The 23,841-nt window shown below is 40.7% G+C and overlaps 1 protein-coding gene across 2 annotated transcripts in view; it reads left to right on the top strand.

The window, feature by feature from the left end:
- Rin2 (Ras and Rab interactor 2) overlaps positions 1 to 23,841 on the top strand; it is a 219,159-nt gene that overhangs the window by 90,820 nt on the left and 104,498 nt on the right. The window contains exons 1-2 of one of the 2 annotated variants that reach the window (XM_026400708.2): positions 21,105 to 21,440; positions 23,093 to 23,185. In XM_026400708.2, coding sequence (XP_026256493.1) covers positions 23,129 to 23,185 — 57 coding nt within the window. In that variant the 5' untranslated portion in view covers positions 21,105 to 21,440; positions 23,093 to 23,128. Of the gene's footprint in view, positions 1 to 21,104; positions 21,441 to 23,092; positions 23,186 to 23,841 lie in introns of those variants that run through there. The other variant, XM_077799515.1, reaches the window with a different exon arrangement.

Genomic DNA, 23,841 nt, shown 5'->3' with positions numbered 1-23,841 from the left:
AAGTGGTCAGGAGGTTGGTTCAGATGCTAATACACTTGGGCCCTACCCACCACCCCCTTCCCAGACACACCTACCTGCTTCTTCCTGCAGCTCTCCACCTAGCCACCTGACAGCACCACGGACTTAATACCCCCAGGAGCAAATCTCCAACCACTGACAGGAGCTGGTAGATCAGTGACCCAATTTCCTTAACCTTCATGAGATGACTCTGGAGTATACTCATTGCTCAAAGTCTCTCCACATTCTCCAGTGGCATCAAGCTCTGGTTGCCTCAACTGACAGGCTCAGCCTGAAAAGATACATTTTCAAACATAAAATCATAGGCTGGGGATATAGTTCAATGGCAAGGCACTTGCACAAGGCCTGGGGTTCAATCTCCAGGAAACTCATTGCATACTAGGCAAGTGCTCTACCATTAAGCCACATTCCTAGCCTTTGAGATGGTTCTTGAAGAGCTGTCAAAAAAAAAAAAAAAAAACCTGCATCAAATATTTTTTTAAAATCATAAGGAATGAGGGAAACGTAAACTTCACAAATTATTTAAAGGTGGACTCAATTACAACTACATACAAGTATATAACAGATTTTCTGGAAAGAAAAAGATAATAAATATTTTAGGGTTTGTGAACCATGTGGTCTCAATTCTACCACCATAGACTGAAACAGCTATAGACAATATGTTACTAGAGGAATAATAGCTGTGGTTCAATAAAACTTTATTTACAAAAGCATGTGGCAGGTGTGTTTGGCCCACAGGCCTTCTTTGTAATTAAGAATACTCAAATTATGGCTGTGGTTGTGGCTCAGTGGTAGAGCACTCGCTTAGCACATGTCAAATGCTGGGTTCCATCCTCAGCACAGTATAAAAAATAAATAAATAAAATGAAGGTATTGTGTCCATCTACTACTAAAAAAAAATTTTAAAACTGAAATTACAAGTGGTTAATATTCATAGGGCAATGATAACTGCCTTTCCACAAAACAAAATCTGCAAGTTCTGTATTTGCAAATTTGCCTACTCACTAAGGTTTATTTGTAATTCCCACATTACTAATTATGGAGCTTTTGTAGTCATTAGTACACATGCCCAGAGAGCTGACAAATTTGAGTCACCCAGCATGCATATTTCCAGCTGAGCTGAATAAATTGATGCTCTGCTTTCTTGTTCCAGCTCTTACACTATAAAAAGGGTCCTTTTGTGATCTATTTAGTGCTGCATTTTTCACATTTTTGGGCTGTGCGTGTGTGTGTGTGTGTGTGTGTGTGTGTGTGTGTGTGTGATTTCACTGTTCAAAATGGCCCCTAATCACAGTGAAGTGCTGTCTAGCACATTCCGATACACGAGAATGCCATGATGTGCTTTAGGGAGAAAATGTGTGTGGTAGATGAGCTTCGTTCAGGCATGAGTTAGCATGCTGTCGGCCATCAGTTCAGTGTTAACCAATCAACAATATATATTAGGTGGTTTTAAACAGAAACACACATAAGGAGAAGTTATGTGCTACTCAGTTAATGAAATGTTGTGACCACAGACTGATAGAAACGAACCTAGCCTTGTGCTTCCCCTAGGAGCAGTGGTTCAGTGTTTGCTAATTAACTGTTGACAATGACCTCATAGGACACAATACCATGAAGTTCTAGAATTGATTGTAACTCAAAGACAGTGAAATGGGGAGATAACGCAGAAGAGTGCTTGAATGACATTCTAATGATCCTTGCATGTTTTCTGATGTCAGTAGCACACCCTTTCTTGGCCTCCTTCTCTTGTCTGACTCCCTTTCAGTACCTGTCTTCCCACCCTTCTAGTGTTTTCCGGGATCACCTCCCAAATAAATGACTTGTCTCAAAGTCAGCTTATAGAGAACTGAAAGTAGGTGAGTTTACATTGATCAAAGGAAGCCTAATGAGATTTGAGGTATACAGAGCAAAAGAGATGCACTGGAAAGATTGGAAGTTGCATTGGATACAAAACAAAAGGGGCCTTGAATCAAGTATAGTGGTGCATACCTGTAATCCCAGCCACGTGGGTGATGGAGACAGGAGGATCTCAAGTTCAAGTCCAGCCTGGACAACTTTGCAAGAGCTTGTCTCAGAATAATTTTTTTAAAAAGGGCTGGGGGTATAGCTCAGCGGTATAGGCTGCTTGAGAACTTTGGTTCAGTCACCAGTACAGCAATAAGGGGAGAGGGACTGCTGAGTACCTAATGAGGGAATATGGATATGAAATTCCTAAAGCTGAACTGTGAGCAGGGAAGCAAAATGCTGGTAAAAGAACTGATTAGTCCATTTTCTGTTCTTAATAATTCCACAGACTGGGTAAATTATAAGAAAAGAGGTTTATTTTGGCTCACAATTCTAGTCCAAGGTTGAGAACCTATGTCTGGTGATGGCCTTCTTGCTGGCAGAGTATGTTTGTGTGTGTCCTGGTCTCCTCTTCCTTCTCATAAAGCCACAAGGGGCTTATAGTTTTGCTCAATGGTAAAACACACACTTAGCATGTATGAAGCCCTAGGTTCAATACCAAGCACCAAAAATAAAATAAAGCCACCAGAATTGAATCACAAGTATTCCACCTTAATGGCTCTATCTAATCCTAATCACCTCCCAGAGGCCCACCTCTGAACACCTTAATCAGATTAAATTTCTATCACCTCAGTATCTCACAAATGGGCATTAAATTCCAATACATGAACCCTTGGGGAATACCCTCAAATTATACCCAAACCATAGCAAGGCCATCCCTTCGGTACAGTCTTGCAGATGGATGGAGTTGAGACAGACAGTGACAATGCCCAGACATTCAGGAGCTGCTGAAGTCATTAAGGTTGCCGCTGTCCAAGGCCTGAGTGGGTGTGGGGAATGGGAAGGAAGATGAGAGACTTTTGGACCAGAAGACTCAGCAGAATTGCAGAGTGATTGATGTGCAGAGCAGAGTGAGGGGGGCGGGGGGAGCCAGGTCCTTCCCCTGAGGTTTCAAGCCTGGGGTTGTCATTAACAGAAGAGGGAGCAAGAACTTCAGAGGAACGGAATGTGAAGTGGAAAATCAGCATTTGAAGCTAAGTTTGAGAGAAAGAAACCAGAGATGAGTGCTTCTTACGCTTTTTGGTAGACAGATATTTCTGAGTGTTTGGTTTTTGTTTTATTTTTATTGAAACCAGACAAAACAAAGTGTAGCATTCCACAAATAATGCACAAGTCGGCTAACAGGACAGTTTGACTTCTGTCTACTCTTTTTGCATCCCTCGATGATATAATAAAGGGATAGAAAATAATAGTGAAAAATAGGAAACAAGAAAGAAAAAATGTTAGGGAAACAAATACTCCTAACTAAGAGAATAGGGCCTAACTGAAGATTGGGAGCACTTCAAGCACTGCAGGAGCAATTCATGTTTTAGACAGAATATATAGCTTGTGATGCCTTGGTAGGCAGGTAAAATGTGAATGTGTGAGTAAAAAAGCCTTTGCAAATCAAAATACCATAAACTGACTGGGTCACTACCCCCCAGAGCCAGCATTAGCTCTATTATATTTGCACCCCTTTCTCCTATTTGGGTTAAGTCCATGAAAACCGCGAAGGGGCTGGTTTGGCCCTTCACAGAAGCAAATGTAAATTATCTTTCTTGAGCTTTAACAAAAACTTCCTGGAGAAGAGTTAGAGGATAAGGTCTTCAGGAAGATAAAAGCATTAGCTTCTAATTTTCCCCTTGCTAAAGATGGTGTTATAGTCCAATCTTCCCAAAAAAGAGTGGGTAGGGGCTTGGTTTACCAAGACAATCTGCTTTGGGGCAATTCTCAGGCATGTTATCCACTTTTCTATTATCTACAAAACTTGAGGTCAACAGAAGCTGACTGCAGGGAGGTCATGAAGTTATTCCAGCCCCAAAGATAGTGGGTATATGGCATGTTGATCTCAGACACTAAGCAGACATCTTTCAGTGTTGACTGGGTGTGTTTTGACTCCCAAGAGGAGGGTACTTGGAGGGGAAAGACAGCTGGTTTAGAATAAGAACAGATTAGAGGGGGAGTCCAAGATGATAGGTCCAGAGTGAAGGGGCTGTAGTGTTTTAGAATAGCCCAAAGAAGGAGCCATAGGTGAAGGAAAGAGCACGGAAGCCAGGAGGCTCTTAAAAGAGAGAGCATGACCTGATATTTGTAGTTAGGGGTGCAAGAGAAATTAGGATGCTTTGGCCGTCAAATCTAAGCCCACGTGCTTTCTCCAAGAGTCACAGGGTGTAACCAGGGCCACACAGGACTGAACCTTACACTTCTGCAGACCATGGTTGGATGAAAGGAGGAAAGGATTGAAAGCAGTTGGGGAAGCTGTGGTTTTTCTGTGGTTCTCTAAGGTGATCCTTCCTAGCACCCATAGTGACTTGAGACCTGGGATGTGCACTTTGTTCTACTCCAAGCTCACCCCTCTGCATGGAAAGAGAAATTTCTGGGGGCAAAAGAGGTGGACCATCTTGAGCCCTGTTCCCTTCCGTGTCTTGACTATGCTTCTCATGCCCAGAATTCTGGAATTTCCACCTGCATGGCTCAAGCTGACTGCACAGGCTGCCTCCAGATCCTCCTCCCAAGAGCTGACTCTGCTCCTGGTACAGCATTCATAAGCTGGGAGGTGTGAGAAGGGCCAGAGAGGGACAATGCTTGCATATGAAAGTTGAAGTGTCCTCACAGCTGTCAGAGGGAAGACAGGAGTGATAAATGATGAGGCAGTTTCAGGGTAAGCCCATGTCCCCATGTCTCCATTTTCAAGGGCAGAACAGTGAGAAGTTTGAAAACTTTAACTTAAAACTGGGACTCCCAACTCCTTATAAAGGCACATCCATCACTGTAGAAAAATAGAATATATTTTATATATTCTTCATTCTTGGGGACTGGGGATACCGGAGATTGAACTCAGGAGCTCTCAACCGCTGAGCCACATCCCCAGCCCTATTTTGTATCTTATTTAGAGACAGGGTCTCACTGAGCTGCTTAGCGCCTCACTGTTGCTGAGGCTGACTTTGAACTCACGATCTTCCCTCAGCCTCCCGAGCTGCTGCAATTACAGGCATGTGCTACTGCGCCTGGCAACACTTTCTATTCTTGATTTATAATTTTTTGACATTCTGATATAAGGTTATATATGGGCTTCCATTTGCCCTCTGGCCCCAGGCCCTGAAAATATTACTGTCCACCCAGCATCCCATTGGGTGGTATGAGAATCTAGACAAAATTCAAGGGCTCTGTTTTTACTGTGCACTTAGACCATCTATCCTTGGGTCCATTTCACCCTGCATCCTTTGCTTTTCTTTTTCTACAAGACTGACCCCAGAGCTACTATTATGATCCAAAGCAGTTCAACCGTGTATCTTCACCCTTAGATACTCCCAATGGATAAGAGGTAAACCTGCTTTCTCCCCATCTGCCTTGAGCTCTATTCTAACCATGTCTGCCCTAAAGGACCTGCTGCCGTAGGAAAGGATCAGACATGTGAACAAAGAGGCTAGAAGTAGGATCCTGTAGTCCATTGAGAGGAAGACCTGAACCTGCAGATCTTAGCAGAAACTGTTTGGTAATTGCAACATGTACAAAATATGAAATTGGATTAGTGAAATACCCTAATCATATGTACTTGTCATTCTCAATAAAAGACATGAATGCCATTGTTCAACCAAGAGTGAGACTTTAAACATGCCTAAGCTTCTGAGGCCCAATCATTCACACATTTAGATGATGGCAGCAGATAATACTGAGAGCATTATCTGAGTTTCCATAAAATATTAAATTATTTTAGAGAAGAACTTTTTATTCTTATCCCTTTGTAATTTCCAGAACTAGTTTTGGCACAGTATTAACACATGCTATTTGGAGCATTTATTACATATAGAAGCTATGACAGTATTTATTTATTTATATTTTATTCTAATTTGTTATATATGACAGCAGAATGTATTACAATTCATATTACACATATAGAGCACAATTTTTCATATCTCTGGTTGTATACAACATATATTCACACCATTTGTGTCTTCATACATGTACTTAGGGTAATGATGTTCCTATCATTCCACCATCTTTTCTATCCCCATGCCCCCTCCCTTTCCCTCCCACCCCTTTGCCCTGTCTAGAGTTCTTCTAATCCTCCCATGCTCCCCCTTCCAACCCTGCTATGAATCAGCCTCTTTATATCAAAGAAAACATTCAGCATTTGGTTTTTTGGGATTGGCTAACTTCACTTAGCATTATATTCTCCAACACCATCCATTTACCCAAAAATGCCATGATTTTATTCTCTTTTATTGCTGAGTAATATTCCATTGTGCATATATGCCACATTTTCTTTATCCGTTTATCTACTGAAGGGCATCTAGGTTGGTTCCACAGTTTAGCTATTGTAAATTGTGCTGCTATGAACATTGATGTGGCTGTGTCCTTGTAGTATGCTGTTTTTAGTCCTTTGGATATAGACTGAGGAGTGGGATAGCGGGGTCAAATGGTGGTTCCATTCCCAGTTTTCCAAGGAACCTCCATACTGCTTTCCAGATTGGCTGCACCAATTTGTAGTCCCACCAGTAGTGTATGAGTGTACATTTTTCCGCACATCCTCACCAACACTTATTGTTGTTTGTCTTTATAATAGCTGCCACTCTGACTGGAGTGAGCTGATATATTAGAGTAGTTTTGATTTGCATTTCTCTAGTTGCCAGAGATGAAGAACATTTTTTCATATATTTGTTGATTGATTGTATATCCTCTTCTGAGAAGTGTCTGTTCATGTCCTTGGCCTATTTATTGATTGAGTTGTTTTTTTGTTTTGTTTTGTTTTGTTTGTGTGTGTGTGTGCTTAGCTTTTTGAGTTCTTTATATACCTAGAAATTACTGCTCTATCTGATGTGTGAGGGATAAAACTTTGCTCCCAAGATGTGGGCTCTCTGTTCACCTCACAGATTGTTTCTTTTCCTGAGAAGAAACTTTTTAGTTTGATTCCATCCCATTTATTGATTCTTGGTTTTAATTCTTGTGCAATAGGAGTCTTATTAAGGAAGTTGGGACCTAATCCAACATAATGGAGACTTGGGCCTACTTTTTCTTCTATTAGATGCAGAGTCTCTGGTTTAATTCCTAGGTCCTTGATCCACTTTGAGTTGAGTTTTGTGCATGGTAAGAGACAGGAGTTTAATTTCATTTTGTTGCATGTGGATTTCCAGTTTTCCCAGCACCATTTGTTGAAGAGGCTATTTTTTTTCTACAATGTATGTTTTTGGCACCTTTGTCTTATATAAGATAACTGTAATTATGTAGGTTAGTCTCTGTGTCCTTTATTCTGTACCATTGATCTACCAGTCTGTTTTGGTGCCAATCCTATACTGGATTTTTTGTTGTTGTTGTTTGTTTGTTTTTTACTATTGCTCTGTAGTATAGTTTAAGATCTGGTATAGTGATGCCACCTGCTTCACTCTTCTTGCTAAAGATTGCTTTAGCTATTCTGGGTCTCATTCATCTGTCTAATTGTTTTGGCCAGTGTTTCAAGAATTATGTTAAATAGAAGTGGTGAAAGAGGGCATCCCTGTCATTTCAGTTTTTAGAGGGAATGCCTTCAATTTTTCTCCATTTAGAATGATGTTGGCCTGGGGCTTAGCATAGATAGCTTTTACGATGGTGAGATATGCTTCTGGTATCCCTAGTTTTTCTAGTGTTTTGAACATAAAGGGGTGCTGTATTTTGTCAAATGCTTTTCTGCATCTATTGAAATGATCATATGATTCTTATTTTTAAGTCTATTGATGTGATGAATTACATTTATTGATTTCCATATGTTGAACCAACCTTGCATCCTTGGGATGAATCCCACTTGATTGTGATACACTATCTCTTTGTTATGTTTTTGTAATTCAATTTGTCCAAATTTTATTGAGAATTTTTGCATCTATGTTCATTAGAGTTATTGGTCTGAAGTTTTCTTTCTTTGATGTGTCTTAGCCTGGTTTTAGAATCAGGATGATGTAGGCCTCATAGAATAAGGTTGGAAGTGCTCCCTCTTTTTCTATTTCCTGAAATAAATTGAAGAGTATTGGTATTAGTTCTTCTTTAAAGGTCTTGTAGAACTCAGCTGTGTATTCAACCTGGGCTTTTCTTGGTTGGTAGGCTTCTAATGGTGTCTTCTATTTCCTTGCTTTAAATTGATCTATTTAAATTGTGTATATCATCCTGACTCAAGTTTGGCAAATCATATGACTCTAGATATTTGTCAATGCCCTTGATATTTTCTATTTTATTGGAGTATAAATTTTCAAAAATAATTTCTAATTATCCTCTGTATTTCTGTAGTGTCTGTTGTAATGTTACCTTTTTCATCACATATGTTAGTAATTTGAGTTTTCTCTCTCCTTCTCTTCATTAGCATGGCTTTCAATTAAACTTTTAATTTGGTTTATTGTTTCTTTCATTTCAAAGATTCTCTTTGGTTTTTTTTTTAGAACCTCTATCTCCCTATTAAAATAATCTTTTGCTTCCTATATTTGCTTATGTAGCTGTTTGTCAAAAATGATCTTTTGCTGCCTGTACTTGCTCTCTTACATCATCCTATAATTCACAGAATATTTTAATTATGTACATCCTGAACTCCTTCTCTGTCATTTCTTCTGCTGTGCTGGATTCTAATAATGTGGTATCTTGATTTGTTTGGGGCACTTTCCTCCCTTGTCTTTTCATATTGCTTGTGTATCTTCCCTTCTAGCTCTGTGGATCTGAGGCATTACTGTTTTTTACTGTATAGGCTAATAATTCCCTGTAGGATTGCAATACCTCTCCTTTGAGGGGAAGGACAATGTTAACAGATCCCAATATAAATAATATACAACCTTAAAAACAATTAGTTGCTATTAAGTTTGGTCACAATGTACAGAAATGGTGAATTCGTTTATTATCTACAATATAATCAGTAGGCTTGTAAAAGAGTTTACAGTTTTTGATGGTGGACAAAGACCAGGGGTGAGGTGTAAGATGATCTGCTGAGGAGGTAAGAGGTGAGGATATTTTAGAGTTATTATATCTTAGGAACCGTGGAGCAGAAATCTAAAGAAGAAGATTAGTAGCAGAAGAATAGGGAGAAAGTAATTTGGGGTAGACAAGTAAGAGGGAGGACAGTAGAGAACATAGAACAAACACACATATATATTAATAAAAATAAAAAATGTTAAGATAGTAAAATTGGAGGGAAAAAAGAATATACAACACAACTGTAATATACTATTCAGACATCCCAGTCCTCAAAATCCTAATTCACACAAAGTATTTGGTTTCACATATGTTGGGGATGTGAGGGCGGGAGAATAGAGAGGGAGCCGGGGGGAAAAAAATCTTGAAGGAAGAAGCAAGGATTGTTTTGGATGGAGATCATTATCTTTCCTGCTTTTCTTCTGATCCAATAGGTGGGGTCATCTGTTGTTAGCTGGTATCTCCACCCTCAGGATGGAGAAGGTAACCAGAGTGTTACTGTGCTGGGTTAGTGGCTGCTGCGGAGAGGGGGGAGTTCGAAACTGGGTACCTGGCCAGCTGGAGTTCCAAACTGGGAGTTGCCTCCACTAAAGATGGTGTTGAAGGTGACCCAAGTTGGTGGCAGCTGCTTTCAGTGATGGGGTATTGGTTCAGGTGGGGGGAGTCAGGTGATGCATTGGAGAGGGACCATGTGTTCAGAGAGAGCTCTGTGGCATGCAGTGTGAGGTTTTGCCTGTCTTCAGAGCCTGTGTGAAGTTCCCAGGTTCAGGTAGGCTACTGTGCGTAGGGGACTATCTCTGTTGTTGCAGAGTCCTAAGACAGAGGCAACTTAAGGAGCCCCACATTGGTGGTCCATACGGGAGTGGCAGCCGGAGTTCCTGTGCATGGGTAGCTGCTGAGTGTCCTGCATGGGAGGTGTCGGGGATTTCTGCTTGAGTGTGTGGCTGAAAGTTCTGCATGGGTGCTGCTGCTGGTGGTCCTGCTCAGGCTGGCACCTGGTAGTCCTGTGTAGGTGAATAGTTGGGAAACCTACTCTGACACTGAGGCCTACAGCCCTACATGGGCACAGTGGCATTGATTCCTGTGCAGGAGCAGAGATACTGCTTGCAGAGAAAGAGTATTTTCACTACTTGAGTCCAGGTCATGGAGCGATACAGAATGCTGCCTCCCTCTGGCCTGCCATCTTGGATTCCTGTCATGGTATTTTAATATTGGACAATGTGGTTCTCCTGACCATCCCAATGCAACCTGCAGGCTTAGAAGGAGGGCATTCTCTGGAGGAGGCCCAACTATTCTCCAACCCACTTCATTTTTTTTCATCTTTTTATTGGTGCATTATATTTATACTTAATGGTAGATTTTGTTGTTAGGTATTCATGCATGCACATGCTGTTACAATATAATTTGGCCAATATCATTATCCAGTATTCCAGCTTTCCCTCTCCTCCTCCTGCCCTCTGGTCTCTTTCCTCTTATCTACTGGTCTCCCTTCAATCTTCATGAGGTCACCCCATTCCATTTTCCTCTTCTTTTTTTATTTCTAGCTTCACATATGAGAGAAAATATATGACCCTTGGCCTTCTAAGTTTGGCTTTTTTTTCACTTAACATAATGTTCTCAGGTTTCATCCATTTTCCTGAAAATGACGTAATTTCATTCTTTTGTATGGCTGAATATTTATGTATATACACTACATTTTCTTTATCCATTCATTCACTGACAAACAGGCTGGTTTCATAGTCTAGCTATTGTGAATTGCACTGCTATAAAGGTGGGTATGCTTGTATCACACTGTCATAGACTGACTTCAGTTCTGCAGGATTAATACTGAGGAGTGATATAGCTGGGTCATATGGTGTTTCTATTCCTAGTCTTTTGAGGAACCTCCATGCTGATTTCCATGGTGATTGTACTAATTTTCAATCTTACCCACAGTGTTAAAGTGTTTTCTTCACATCTTCTCCAGCAATTATTATTGTTTGTATTCTTGATAGCTGCCATTCTGAATGGAGTAAGATGAACTCTCAGTGTAGTTTTGATTTGCAATTCCCTCATTGCTAAAGATTCTCCAACCCACTTTTTAAGAACAAGATTGGAAATTTTAGGGCTCTACTCTCCACAACACTTGGATGGACATACATGGACAAACACATGGGAAACTGGATTTGCTTGGCCAGTTATATTTCTCTAAGAGTTTGCATTTGTTTCTGTAAATTTTTGTTTTGTTTTGTGATCTCCAATGGTAATGAGATGGCTTGGACACTCATTCACTTGGAGACTTCTCTAATGTTCTGATTTGTGCAAAAATTCAAGAACTGGGAAACATATTTGGTCAGAGACTTATAGAGAACAAAGTGGGTCTGTATGTGATAGAGTTGGAAAAGGCTTTTGGTCACAACCTCTAGGAAATAGCCAGTCACAGAGAACATAGGGACTCCCCAAACCAGCTTTCTAGTATTTGAAAGTGGTGTAATTTTTTCCCAGCATGTTAGATGAGTCAACAGCATATTATGGAAGTTGTTGACCTTTTTATCTTACCTTGCATTCTTGAAGCTATGGTTCATCCTGCCGTTTCATACTTTTGAGAAAAGTTCCCTAACCCCCCAGAGGATGCCTAAAACTACAGAAAATACTGAACCCTAGTCTATGTTCTTCCCTATGTATACACAAATTTAATGCTTTTGTCATCTTAACTATGCACTTACCACACACTGTGGCCATAATTTTTACAACTTGAGGTAAGACTTCAAAATTCCTACAAATTTCTTTTTCCTTCTTCATAATTTCATAGATAGAAGACTCAGTCTTACTGTTACTCTTAGCAACCTTGGTATATGATTTATTTTTCTTATTTCAACAACTTTCACATTTTTCCCTTAATGGATCTACTTTATAAGGCATGTCTTTGGTATATTAGAATTGTTGGTATCACTGCACTTGTGCTTTGAGGTCACTGAGTTACTTGAACACAAACACTGTGATATCATGACAATCCATCTGAAAACCAAGGTGGTTACTAAATGGCTAATGGGCAGGTAGCATATACAGCATAGATATGCTAGAAAAAAGTGATAATCCACATTCCCAGGTGGGAGGACACAAGATTATATGATGCTGTTCAGAACAGCACACAATTTAAATTTTTTTTCTAGAATTTTCCATTTTCAAACCATGGTTGACCTCAGATAACTGAAACCATGGATAAGGGAGGACTTTCTATGAATAAGCAGATAGGATCTCCAATATCTGATTAGCTAAATAAAGATCTTTTTTTCTCCTCTTCAAACTCTAAAGAAATCAAACTCACCAAGTCTAATGTAACAGACTGAACATATGAATTCCTTTAAGTTTTCCTGAGGCACCATTTAACTTGGTTAAAGGACAGAAATGATTCATGACCTACTAGTGACAAATAATGTGGTTTCATAGATAAAGCACTGGTTTTAGTCTAGGGATCTAGTTATTTTTTACTTTTGCTATCTATTATTACTTTAGTATGAAGAATCAAATACAAGCAACCTCTTTAGAGACATTGTGGTTTGGAATGGCGAATTAAATACAGTGGTGCACCGAGTCTGTTCTGACTGCTCACTAGAACTGATTATTAAATTTCTGTGAGTCTTGCCAGTCTGTTGATGTCATGTTGGAAGGTTAAAATCAGCCACAATGCAAGTATTTACACCACAAAATAGGCAAATGCTAAAACTTAAAGCTTTTAGTCCCAAGAGAACCAGTTGTTAAGCATTTTCTGGCACATCACTGTTTTAAAGGAGAGATTAGTCTTAAGGATAAGAGTGAAAGTTTGGAAAGTCTTCAACACAGGATCCAAATTGAGAAAAAGGGTAGAGGGTAGAGTTCAGTTGTAGAGCATTTGCATGGTATGTACAAGGCCCTGGGTTCTATCAGCAGCACTTGAAAAAAAAGATAGGGCTGGCAATGTAGCTCATTGGTAAAGTACCTCCCTAGCATCGGTTCAATTTCCAGTGCCACAAACAAACACAAAGGAAAAAGAAGCAAATTAGTCATGAGATTCCAGGCACCATGTACCAAAGGGGCTAGTTTATTGCAAGGTGAAGATGTCCTTCCTTTCTTCCTTCAGAGAGGTGACTGTCACGACATTTTGACACAAGTCATTTGGACTTTGTGTATGTTCTTTACTCTTTACCAATAACATAGGTCATTAACAAATATAATAAAAATGTATTCGAGAAATAAAGAATATTGAATTTAGAATTATACTAGTCCATTACCAGGCTACAGAGTATTAGAATGAGGACAGTTTGCTTCTATTTGTCTTATTGATTACCCAGGAATTTCAAAATATTTAGTATTGTAGACATTTCTTAATGAAATAGGTAAAGCTGCATCCAACCTCATTTATGAGAGATCAAAACTCTGCCTGATGAATGACATCTTGATTATAACTTTAAGAAAAAAACAAAACCTTGGACTACTCAGAAGACTGAGGCAGGAGGATCACAAGGTCAAGCTTAGCCTGGGCAACATAGCAAGACTGTATCTCAAACAAACAACATGAAAAAAAGAAAGAAAGAAAGAAAGAAAGAAAGAAAGAGAGAAAGAGAGAAAGAGAGAAAGAGAGAAAGAGAGAAAGAGAGAAAGAGAGAAAGAGAGAAAGAGAGAAAGAGAGAAAGAGAGAAAGAGAGAAAGAGAGAAAGAGAGAAAGAGAGAAAGAAAGAGAAAAAGAAAGAGAGAAAGAAAGAGAGAAAGAAAGAAAGAAAGAAAGAAAGAAAGAAAGGAAGGAAGGAAGGAAGGAAAAAACTTGGCCTGAGAAAAGTTATACTGATAAAATAAAATCTCAAAAAAGCTAAAACTATGCAGCCATATTTGATATTCACTAAAAATGAACAATAACATTAAATAATTATACAAAATTTAAATATTTAACAGAAAAAAAATAGAATTTTGTAGAAATAATGAAAATAACAGCCACATATGGAACAGGAATCTTGAACAGTAAGGTTTCATGAGGACAAAAATCTGCTCAATCAATCACATTTTTGATATAAAGTTTATGAGGAACAGAATTCATCCCTGAAAACAATTTCCATAAAATTAAATATCCATATGGAAAAATAAAGACTCTCAGCTTTCTACTTCACATCATATACAGAAATTAATTTGAGATGGAGCACAGATCTATGCATAGGAGCTAAAACTGTAAATCTTTTAGAATAAAACATAAAGGGCTAGGGGTATAGCTTAATGGTAGAGCGCTTGCCTAGCTGATACAAGGCCCTGGGTTCCATCCCAGCACTGCAAAAAATAAAAAAGACTAAAACATGGAATCCTCAGTAGCTTTCAATTCTTTTATATTAGAAAAGAAGAAAGGGGGCTGGGGATGTGGCTCGAGCGGTAACGCGCTCGCCTGGCACTGGGTTCCATCCTCAGCACCACATAAAAATAAAAAAATAAAGACATTGTGTCCACCGAAAACTAAAAAATAAATATTAAAAAAATTCTCTCTCTCTCTCTCTCTCTCTAAAAAAAAAGAAAGAAAAAAGAAGAAAGGTACAAAAGTCAAAGAGAACTTTTAAAAAAATGGTTTTAAGCAGTTTAACTGTACTACATAAGAAAACTGACCAAAGAATTAAAATGGGTTAATGGACTTTGTTCCAGAAAACATTTTCTCCGTGAATATTATTGATACTGACATCATTCCAATCAAAATATTTCCTTGAGGTCACACAAACCAGATTAAAATAATAGGGTAAAAACATCTTTTCAACAGTCCACAACTCTGTCCCTTGATCAGAAGGAACTGATCCATTGCATTTGATTTAAGTCAGTAATTTAAATAAAAGAGAGCAAAGACTCCTCTCCCATTTGTAAGGTGACAGAAGAGGCGAGAAACCTGGCTTCAGTCTGTCTTCCTCATCCCCAAATTGAAGCATCTTCTGTCAGAGGATCTGAAGCTCTCCCTCTACGAAGAAGTTTTCATCAAAGGTGGCATCTGCAAATTCTGCTCTATTTGAGGGACTTTTTCTTCATCAGTTTATTCTAAGATCTTTGAATTAAACATCTGATTAGACCATAATAAGATCAGAGTTCTACCTGCTTCTGAGAACTCATGGTCTTCTTCAGCCTTCTGAAGCTATTCTGGTCCAAATACACTTGGAACAGAAGGTGGTTATATAATACATTACTTAATAAGTCTAATACAATATGTTACTTAATATAGATTGTGTCTGCAGTATCTGATGGGAAAGAATACCAATCCACAAAAACAGCTGAAGACTACTGCTTGCCCACTCTCTCCCCTTACCTCTACCAGCTATGGTTCAATGGATTCTTGTATCTCTTCACTCTGGTTATTTACTTACCATCATTGAACTGCCATATGACTCCAAAACCAGCTTTCAAACATACGCACCTACTCTGTGACTCTCCACTCAAGTTCTTGAGCAGAAAATTCTGTTTCATCTTAGAACAGCCAGTGAAATGACTCGCCAGGGTCAGTTGTCCATCCAGCTCCAATTGGCTGATGAAATGTGGTGTGCAGAATCAGGCACCAGATGTCAATCACTTTCAGGTGTGCTCTGGGCTGTGGATGGGTCATGCAGGGCACAGGAGGACGCCAATCCATGGGCCCTGGTGAACTGGAAGAGTTTATATCCTGTCTCAAGAAACACTCAAGGCAGCTAGTTGTGGCCATGCTAGAATGATAACAGCCTAAGCAGAGGAGATTGACATCCACACTTTATGCACAATGCCCTGATCATGCTGCTATGGTTTGAATAAATGTCCCTTAAAGTCCCATGTCTTAATGAGTTGGTCCTCAGAGAGATGCCTTTGGGAGATGGGGAAGTAGGACTTACTGAGAGGTCCTTAAACTTTGGGGGCATGCGTTTGAAGAGGATTGTAGAATCCCAGACCCTTTTTTATTTCCTTTTTGGTTCTTGGGTGGCAAAATGAGTGATTTTACTCTACTGCGGGCTCCCACCATGATAGGCTACATAGTCAGAGGCATAAAGCAATGAGCTTCCCAATTTTGGACTGGAATCTCAAGAACTGCAAGCTAAATAAACCTTTTCTCTTTACAAATTATCTCGAGTATTTTGTTGTAGTAACAAAAAAATGACTAATAAAATTATCAAATTTAGCAGACACTGCTAAGTCCTTCCCATGCCTGTTGGGTACTTAGGAATTCCATGCATGCCAGCCTGAGCAGCCAACTTTGCCTGAGCACTAACTTTGGCAACTGGAGTCTTTCTACCCACAGCGGGGAATATTGGAAGTCCTGCTGAACTAAGGTCCTTGGGAGCTGTTCTCAGCGAATGACTGGGAAGGAATTGGATAACAAACACTCCACCTCCCTTTTCCCTTTTGGGAGATAACTCTTAAGGCATGGTCTATAGGACTCCCAGAATTCCTCAGAAGGGTTCATTCATGGTTATATGTTTGGTAATGCACCTTGTGCATTATACTAGTTGCCTTCCCTTTTCTGTATCACAATCCCCTTTATACCAATTTTATTGAAGTCATTTTCAATAAACTACTTGTACATGAGTCCTAGTCTCAAGATCTCTTAGAGATAGTTAATTCAAAAAATGTCTAAATGTGGCCAGGGTGTAGCTCAGTGGTAAAGTAGTTGTATAGCTTGCACAAGGCCCTGGGTTAAAGTCTCAGCACCCCTCCCCCCCACACACACACAAATTGAAAATAATTACTTAACATATTGTGTCTGCAGATAGACTCAATCCAAGTTGCAACTCCAATTAAAGTGGCCACCTGCGTGGATTCTTTTTACCATCATGGACAAGAGAGTCTTGGAAAAGAAAGCACTAAATTCCAATGATAACAGATTGACAAGTAGAACCTGGGAAAGACCTAGAGTGTGTGGCTTCTTCATCCATCCATATGTCCCTTGGGTTAAGAGCCCAGGTAGATTAGGATAAGTCTACATCATATGTGTGAAGACACTGCACATGTGCAGTACTTTCTGACCACTTAACAGGTAGAGCTTTTCAAGTGAGAAGGTTGGAAAAAGCACATATTGCAATGACTTTTGGGATTGCACCCCTCTCTCCCTCCTCAACCCTGATACAGTTGGGCAGAGTCCACCAGCCCTGAGGTCTGAGCCACAGGCTTAGGAAAACTGTCCCTCCAGAGAGGAATAGTAGTGTCTGTAAGAATGTAGAAGAGGGGTGGTATGCTTTGTCCCCTCCAAAAATTATATTGGAAACTTATCCCCATTATTAAGAGGGTAGAAATTTAATCCAATTATAGTGTATAGAAGTGGGCCCTGTGGAAAGTGATTAGGAATACATAAGCTCATCAGTTTGGAGCCTCCATGATTTATAAAAAACAAAGGCTAGAAGAAATATATATTTATGCTCCCTGTCTCTATGTGATGTCCTGCACCACCTTGAGACTGAGAGCAAGAAGACCATCTCCAGATGTGGCCTTTGAACCTCCAGTACTGACAGTTAAATGAACCTCTTTTCTTTATAAAGTTACCCAGCTTCAAGTGTTTTGTTATAGTAGTGCGAAACAAACTTATACAAGGGATTTTCATGAGGCTAATTTCCCTATTCAAGAAAAGGAGGATTTTCTAACCACTGGAGTTGTCCACTTTTCGCCCTTGGATCACTACATGGCCACCAGCTACAGCACTGGTAGAGCAATTTGGATAAAGTGGGAGTTTTTATGACTCTATGAATCAGTTTTCCAATTAGGAAAGGGATGAATGCTAGAATAAGCCCCATTTGCACACTAACCCTGTAATTATCAAATGACCATTTATTTTATCCTCAAATACCTTGCTAATGTTTCCTTTGTTACTTTTAGGAAAATTAAGGTACTGAGCTTTGTTCCTAATTCTATTTAAAGAATATTGAGTAAGGGGGCTGGGAATATAATTCTCTGCCTCTGATTTTTTATATTTCCATAAATTGTTTCTATTTTCAATGAAAAGAATTTTTATTATCTTAAAACTATTATTTAAAAGTTTGACTATTGAATGAGGGAAAACCAGTGCTGGACAGAGATATAAGACACTCAGAACATTTTTTTTTTTTAATTCACATAATTCAAATTGTCAAGCCAGAGCCTGGAATAACGTTTTTCTGTCCAACTTGTAAAATCCATGGTAATAGACAGATAATCATGGAAATATTCAGAAACCTTCCTTAGATCCAGACTCAGAGCTGCCCTAATTGCTTCTACCTCTCCGAGGAGAGAAGAAAGCATTTGAAAGAAAGACCTTCCACCAATGGGAGCTGTTTAAGGAACCAGGCAAAAAGGTGAAATGCATTTGTTGTATTTGGCCTTTACCTGACAGGTGCATTGGGGTGAGTCATTTTCTTTTATGTCTGCCAGCTGGGCTGTAAAATGATTGTAATAACAAGATCTTGTTTACTAAGACTGAAGTCCATATTTCCTTGCCTCATTCTGCTGGTAGAAAGAAAACATAAAAGCAGGGCTAGGGATAGAGCTAAGAGGTAGAGTACTGGCCTAGCATGTGCAAGGTTCACTATGCTACAGAAAGAAAAAAAAGAAGAAGAAGAAGAAGAAAGGAAAGGAAAGGAAATCTAGGCTGGGAGCACAACTACAATGTCAGCTACTTAGGAGACTGAGGCAGGAAGATTGCAAATTCCAGGTCAGCCTGGGCAACTTATCAAGACCCTGTCTCAAAATAAAAATTTAGAAAAAGGGGTGGGAGAGGTACTAGGGTACTAGGGTACTGAAGCTCAGTGCTTACCTAGCATAAGTGAGTCTCTGGGTTAAATCCCCAATGCTGAGAGAGAAAGAGAGAGAGAGAGAGAGAGAGAGAGAGAGAGAGAGAGAGAAAGAGGGAGGGAGGGAGGGAGAGGTGGGGAGGGTAGGGAAGGGAAAGAAAAAAGAAAAGAATGATTAAAAAGCTCTTCTAGCCAACTACAGCTTGGAGATGAGAAACCCAGGTCTCAAATAAGCTAACTTCTTTTAAACCGGATTTGCGAGTGATGGATTCCATTATAGTTGGGATTGCTGTTCTCTTGTGGGCTTATGCTTGTGACCAAAAGCAAATAAAATAGGAAAGAGAGAAGAGATTGGGGTGATGTCAGTCCAAGATAACAAAATTTCAGTTCAACAGGAGGAATGAGTCCAAGAGATCCATCGTACAACATGGTGACTATAGCTAACAGCAATGTATTTTGTATTTGAAATTGCTCAGGGAGTAGATTTCAAGTGTTCTTACCACAAATAAATGATAAGTACGTGATGATGGATATGTTAATTATCTTGAGTTAGCCATTCCACAATGTAGAAATATTTCGAAACTTCATTTGTACACTACAAACTTTACTTGTCAACTAAAAAATTCTCCCCATCTTCTGCAAATAGGAAGGGTACAATTTGACTAAAGAAATTAAAAAGAGAGGAGAGGAGGGAGGGGTTGGGATCAGATGGGAAAGGCCCATCTCTCAATCCAGTCATGCCCTACTGTCAGTAACAGACCCTCTATCAGACGGTGGTTATATCACCTAGTGACGGTGCTGTTGTGGCCGTCTTAGTTTGTGTAGGTACACTTTATGATGTTCACATAGAACATATCTCCCTGGGTATGTCACTCATGACTAAGCAGTTCAGACCCTCGATCTTGCCTGACCTTGCCTGACCTTGCCTGACCTTGCCCTAGGTAGCACAAAAGCCGAAGAATGCTTGACTTGCCCCAGCTCCACTAATTGGGAACTGGAAACTGGGAACTCTGTGTTAGAATCCCCAAAGCCCAGGCTGCAGCCAATCTCCAGGCAGTGGTGGCCTCAGCGGGTGCCTGTCTTCAGTCGCTCTGGGGAGAATGAGTTGGACAGCCAGTCTTGAATGGTCTTTCTGAGCAGACTGCCAGTGCAGCCTGGAGCCTGGCCAGGGGACCTGAGTGTCATTTTCGCTTTTAAGGACAGATCTTCCTTTACCTCATCATTCGCTCAGGGAGCCACCTAGGAAGCCACAGTGAGGCTTCCTCTAAAGGGACTGAGCCTGCTGTGACTCCCTGCCTTTGTCCTTTAGCCCCCCACTACAGCTTCCTTGACATTCTTTCAGGAGTGTTGTGGAAAAGGCTTGGCAGCTCCCAACCATTTGCAGTGTCCTTAGTCCCCTTTGGGTTTTCTTTTTTTTTTTTCTTTTTTTCTTTTTTTTTTTTTTTTTTTTTTTTTTGCTAGCGTTTAGCTAGCATCTGGAAAGATCACTGGACATGCTGGGCTCATTTTTCAAGAATTTGATGCTTAACTCTTCAAGGAAATCAGGAAAAGTTTTCACCAGTCTGAATCTGGAGGAATTTTGCAGCCTCTCAAACTACGGTACATTTTTGTCTTTTAGTCCAGCTGTTACTGGGCGGTTTTAGGATGCAACTGCTGGGTGACATCTGCGGGGAGGGACAGGGACCAGAAGTGGAAGGGAATTGAGGTGGTGCTTTAAATGACATTGCTATCAATGTTGAGCCCAGGTGTTGGAGGTTATGGTTTGGGAGGAAAATATTACGACAACAGGAAAGACTGTAAATCACAACTTCTCCTGGGTTAAGATCTTTATTTAAAATCATCATCATCTTTGCCGGTACCCTCTGCTTGGACTCCGGAGCCATTCTTAGCTTCCATTCTTTTTGTTCTGCTGTGGCACTTTACAGTGTGTTCCTGTCACCTGTGCCCAACTCCCACCTTGGAGCAGCCTGTTAGTAAGGGCAGATGCCACCTGCATCAGTTGAAGAAATATGATGCATCTGCCTGTCCCGTGTAGGAATCCAAACTGGAGGCAGGAACTGAGGACTACTTGAGGTTAAAGTATGCACATGCCGTTATCCGGATGCTTATTAAAACTGGTGAACTTCTCGGAATCCAAACTGCTCCATTGCTGTCGGCAAAATTCCCTGCCTGTCTTGGCTCATCAGAAATGGTTTGTAGATGGAAAACTTCAGAACCGAAAAAAGAAAACTTAGGTCCTGATGAGGAATGAAGCCTTGGCCCTTACTTCGCCATTCCTAAACTGCCAGGCTGCTGAATCCCTTGCCGAGAAAATGTCTGAAAGAAGGATAACAAAATTTAGGCTTGGTTTAAAGCAGCTTATTTTTTTTTTTTTTTGGAAAAAAAAAAATTCTGTGCTTCTGGGGCTAAACAGTTAATCATTTGCTCCCCAAGGTTTTCATCTTGCTCTTAGCTCTGAACACAGCGCTGTGTTTTCTTTCTGGAGTGGCTCCAATCTGAGGACTTTGCTAATGAGGGATGAACTTCAAAGGTCTTGGAGCTTGGGTTCTATTCAGATGCTGAGCTGAGAATCTGAACCTCTGGAGTCAGCAAGATTCCCAGGAGAAGTTCACCACCTTCTCAGGAGGTTTGGGGGTGTTGGCCTTCATCCCATTGCAATTGCAAGTGGAAAGAAACACAGGGAAGACACTGCTGACCCTTTAAAGTGACCGAACCATGGAGCAATGTCTCAAATAGGTGAAAGGTTTGGAAGCAGGGGTAGGTGTACACTGTTATTATTTTTTCCTAAAAGAGATTTAATGCACAGGTCATCCACAGCTCACTGTCGATGTGACTCATGGGGCCAAACAAGTCTATCTGCAAAGGTTTTTGCTCACTCATGCACATGCACTTCTGTGCAGTGATTTTAAGCTTTTCCACTTGTTGAAACATCCCTAATGCCACTTTCAATGTCCCTGTAGTACTTCTGGCCCAACTCATAAAGAAACAGCCTCAGTAAACCTGCAGAGAAAGAAGCTGCCTCAATTTACTGCCTCCCCACTCCGCACTTTTAAAAGTGAACCACTTTTAATGATTTTTTTTTAACTGAGATTTTTTTTTTTAAACCCACGACTGTAGCTAAAGTACTCTACATTAGCTACACCCTCAGCCCTTTTCCAATTTTATTTTAAGGCAAGGTCTGGATGAATTGCTCAGGCCAGCCTGGAACTTGCAATTCTCCTGCCTCAGGCTCCAGAGAAGCTGGAATTACAGGCATGTGTACTACCATTCCCAGCTTGAACCACTTTCAACATTCCTTAATGGCCAGACTAGGGAGGTAGTGCTGTTGTAGGGTGTTGGTCAAGTATGTGCACAGTCCCAGGTTTGATCCCCAGCCCTGGAAAAAAAATGTAAAAATCCTTAATAGTATAAGAGGTTTTTTCACTTCCTAGTTTCTTTATTGTCGTTCCATTGTGTTAGTTATGGTTGGGATGAGCTATATCCTGTGCATGTTGTGGCAGGAAGTGATGCTGAAGGTGGAGGGCAATTTTCTGTGTAGCCCTAATACAGCTTCACTGGATGAGGAAAGTTTGGGGTACTCCCCCATCCTCCTCAATGCATGCTGGTCCGGGCCACTTTGGCTGCCCAAGGTGCATTTGTATATACCTTAGAAGTGAAGGTTGAAGGCTTTGTGGTCCAGAGGAAAGGATTATAGGTTTCCAGCAGGGGAAATTCCAAGCTCAAATAGACATGATGATTCAGGACTCTGTTGTTATGCTGCCTTTAAATTTTCCATAGTGAACTCCCACCTTCCTTGGTTGATCCACGACGCTGTTTACATACTGTCACCATACACAAACTGACGTCCTTAAACAGTGACACAGGATCGCATCCCAGGCTTTCTGATCTCTAAGGAAAAAACAGGAATTTCTTCCTAGTGCCCTTCTGCTGACCTTGCCTAGAGGGGAAAGGGCTAAACAGAACTAACAATGACCTCATCCCCTTCCAGCAGGATTTCCTGGGACATACAGAACCTCTTTCTTTCCCTGTCCCTTTGTGATCAGCCACATTAAATCTATAAGCTTTCGGAGCAGATTAGGGGGACATCTAATATTGGTCCCTTTAGGACTTTATCGGGAGGTCAAGCAAACACACAAAGCAATCATTATGCTCTCCACAGTCCTACGGACCTTCTACGTCAGCTGCTGAAGGAGGGGGTGGGGCAGCGAGGTGGGGCACGGTCTAGGAACAGTGCTGGCCATGGCAGGAAATCAGGCTGAAAGGAGATGTAAGGGCTTTGGTGGGAAATAAATGGCACTGTGTTGTTGACGGAAAAAGATCTTGGCAGGACTGTTGTTGTGAGTGTTCTGTGGCTTAGAAAGGAATTTCCTACAGGCTGGGCTAACCATTAAAAATGTCTGTACCTTCAGGAGTCCCCGGCATGCAGTAGAGCCTCGCTGGGGGAAATGTCAGCTTGGACCATGGGCGCCCGCGGTCTGGACAAGCGAGGAAGTTTCTTTAAGGTAAAAGGAAGCCCCGATTGGGATCTCCGCTGGGCAGCCTGCTCCCCTTGCCTGCTGCCTCGGGAGCTGCAGGCACTCAGTGCAGCTGCAGGCGGAAGCCTGCTCTCTGAGCCAGCTCCGACCAGCTGGGTTTGCCTGAGCGCAGCCGCGGGGTTGTTACCGCATTTTATAGCAGGTTGGGGGTTTTGTGATTCAGTGCTCCAAAAAGGCACGGGACTCAGGCACAGAGAGATACCACACTGTGTAAGATACTCGAGGGGATCTTTGCTAACTGCCCAGCCTTTCCTTCTCCAGTTGGAGAGATTTTATGACAAAAGCTAAACTTGGCTTCCCAGTGTATTGATGTTGTAGACCTGTGTGTTCTACCTTTTTGATTGACTGTATGAATCAATTAAGTGCTTTAAAAAAAAAAAAAACCTGAAGACAAAAAGCACAACACCCACAGATTCCTGGGCCTCACTTTGGACTGATTAAATGTTGTTTGATGATGTATTTTATCCAACACCTCCAAGGTTTCTTATGATAAGGAAAGAGAGGTATGCAGCAGTTTTAAACTATACAACTTTTCTGTATCTGTATCTTATTGATGGAATTAAATTGCCTTCTTAGCTTAACAAGATTTTAAATAAGTATTATATATGTGTGTGTATGTGTAT

The sequence above is a fragment of the Urocitellus parryii genome, chromosome 6 (genome assembly GCF_045843805.1).
Source record: "Urocitellus parryii isolate mUroPar1 chromosome 6, mUroPar1.hap1, whole genome shotgun sequence".
NCBI classification, from domain to species: Eukaryota; Metazoa; Chordata; class Mammalia; order Rodentia; family Sciuridae; genus Urocitellus; species Urocitellus parryii.
The sequence above is the reverse complement of the archived record's forward strand: the minus strand, read 5'-3'. Positions and strand labels throughout refer to the sequence as shown.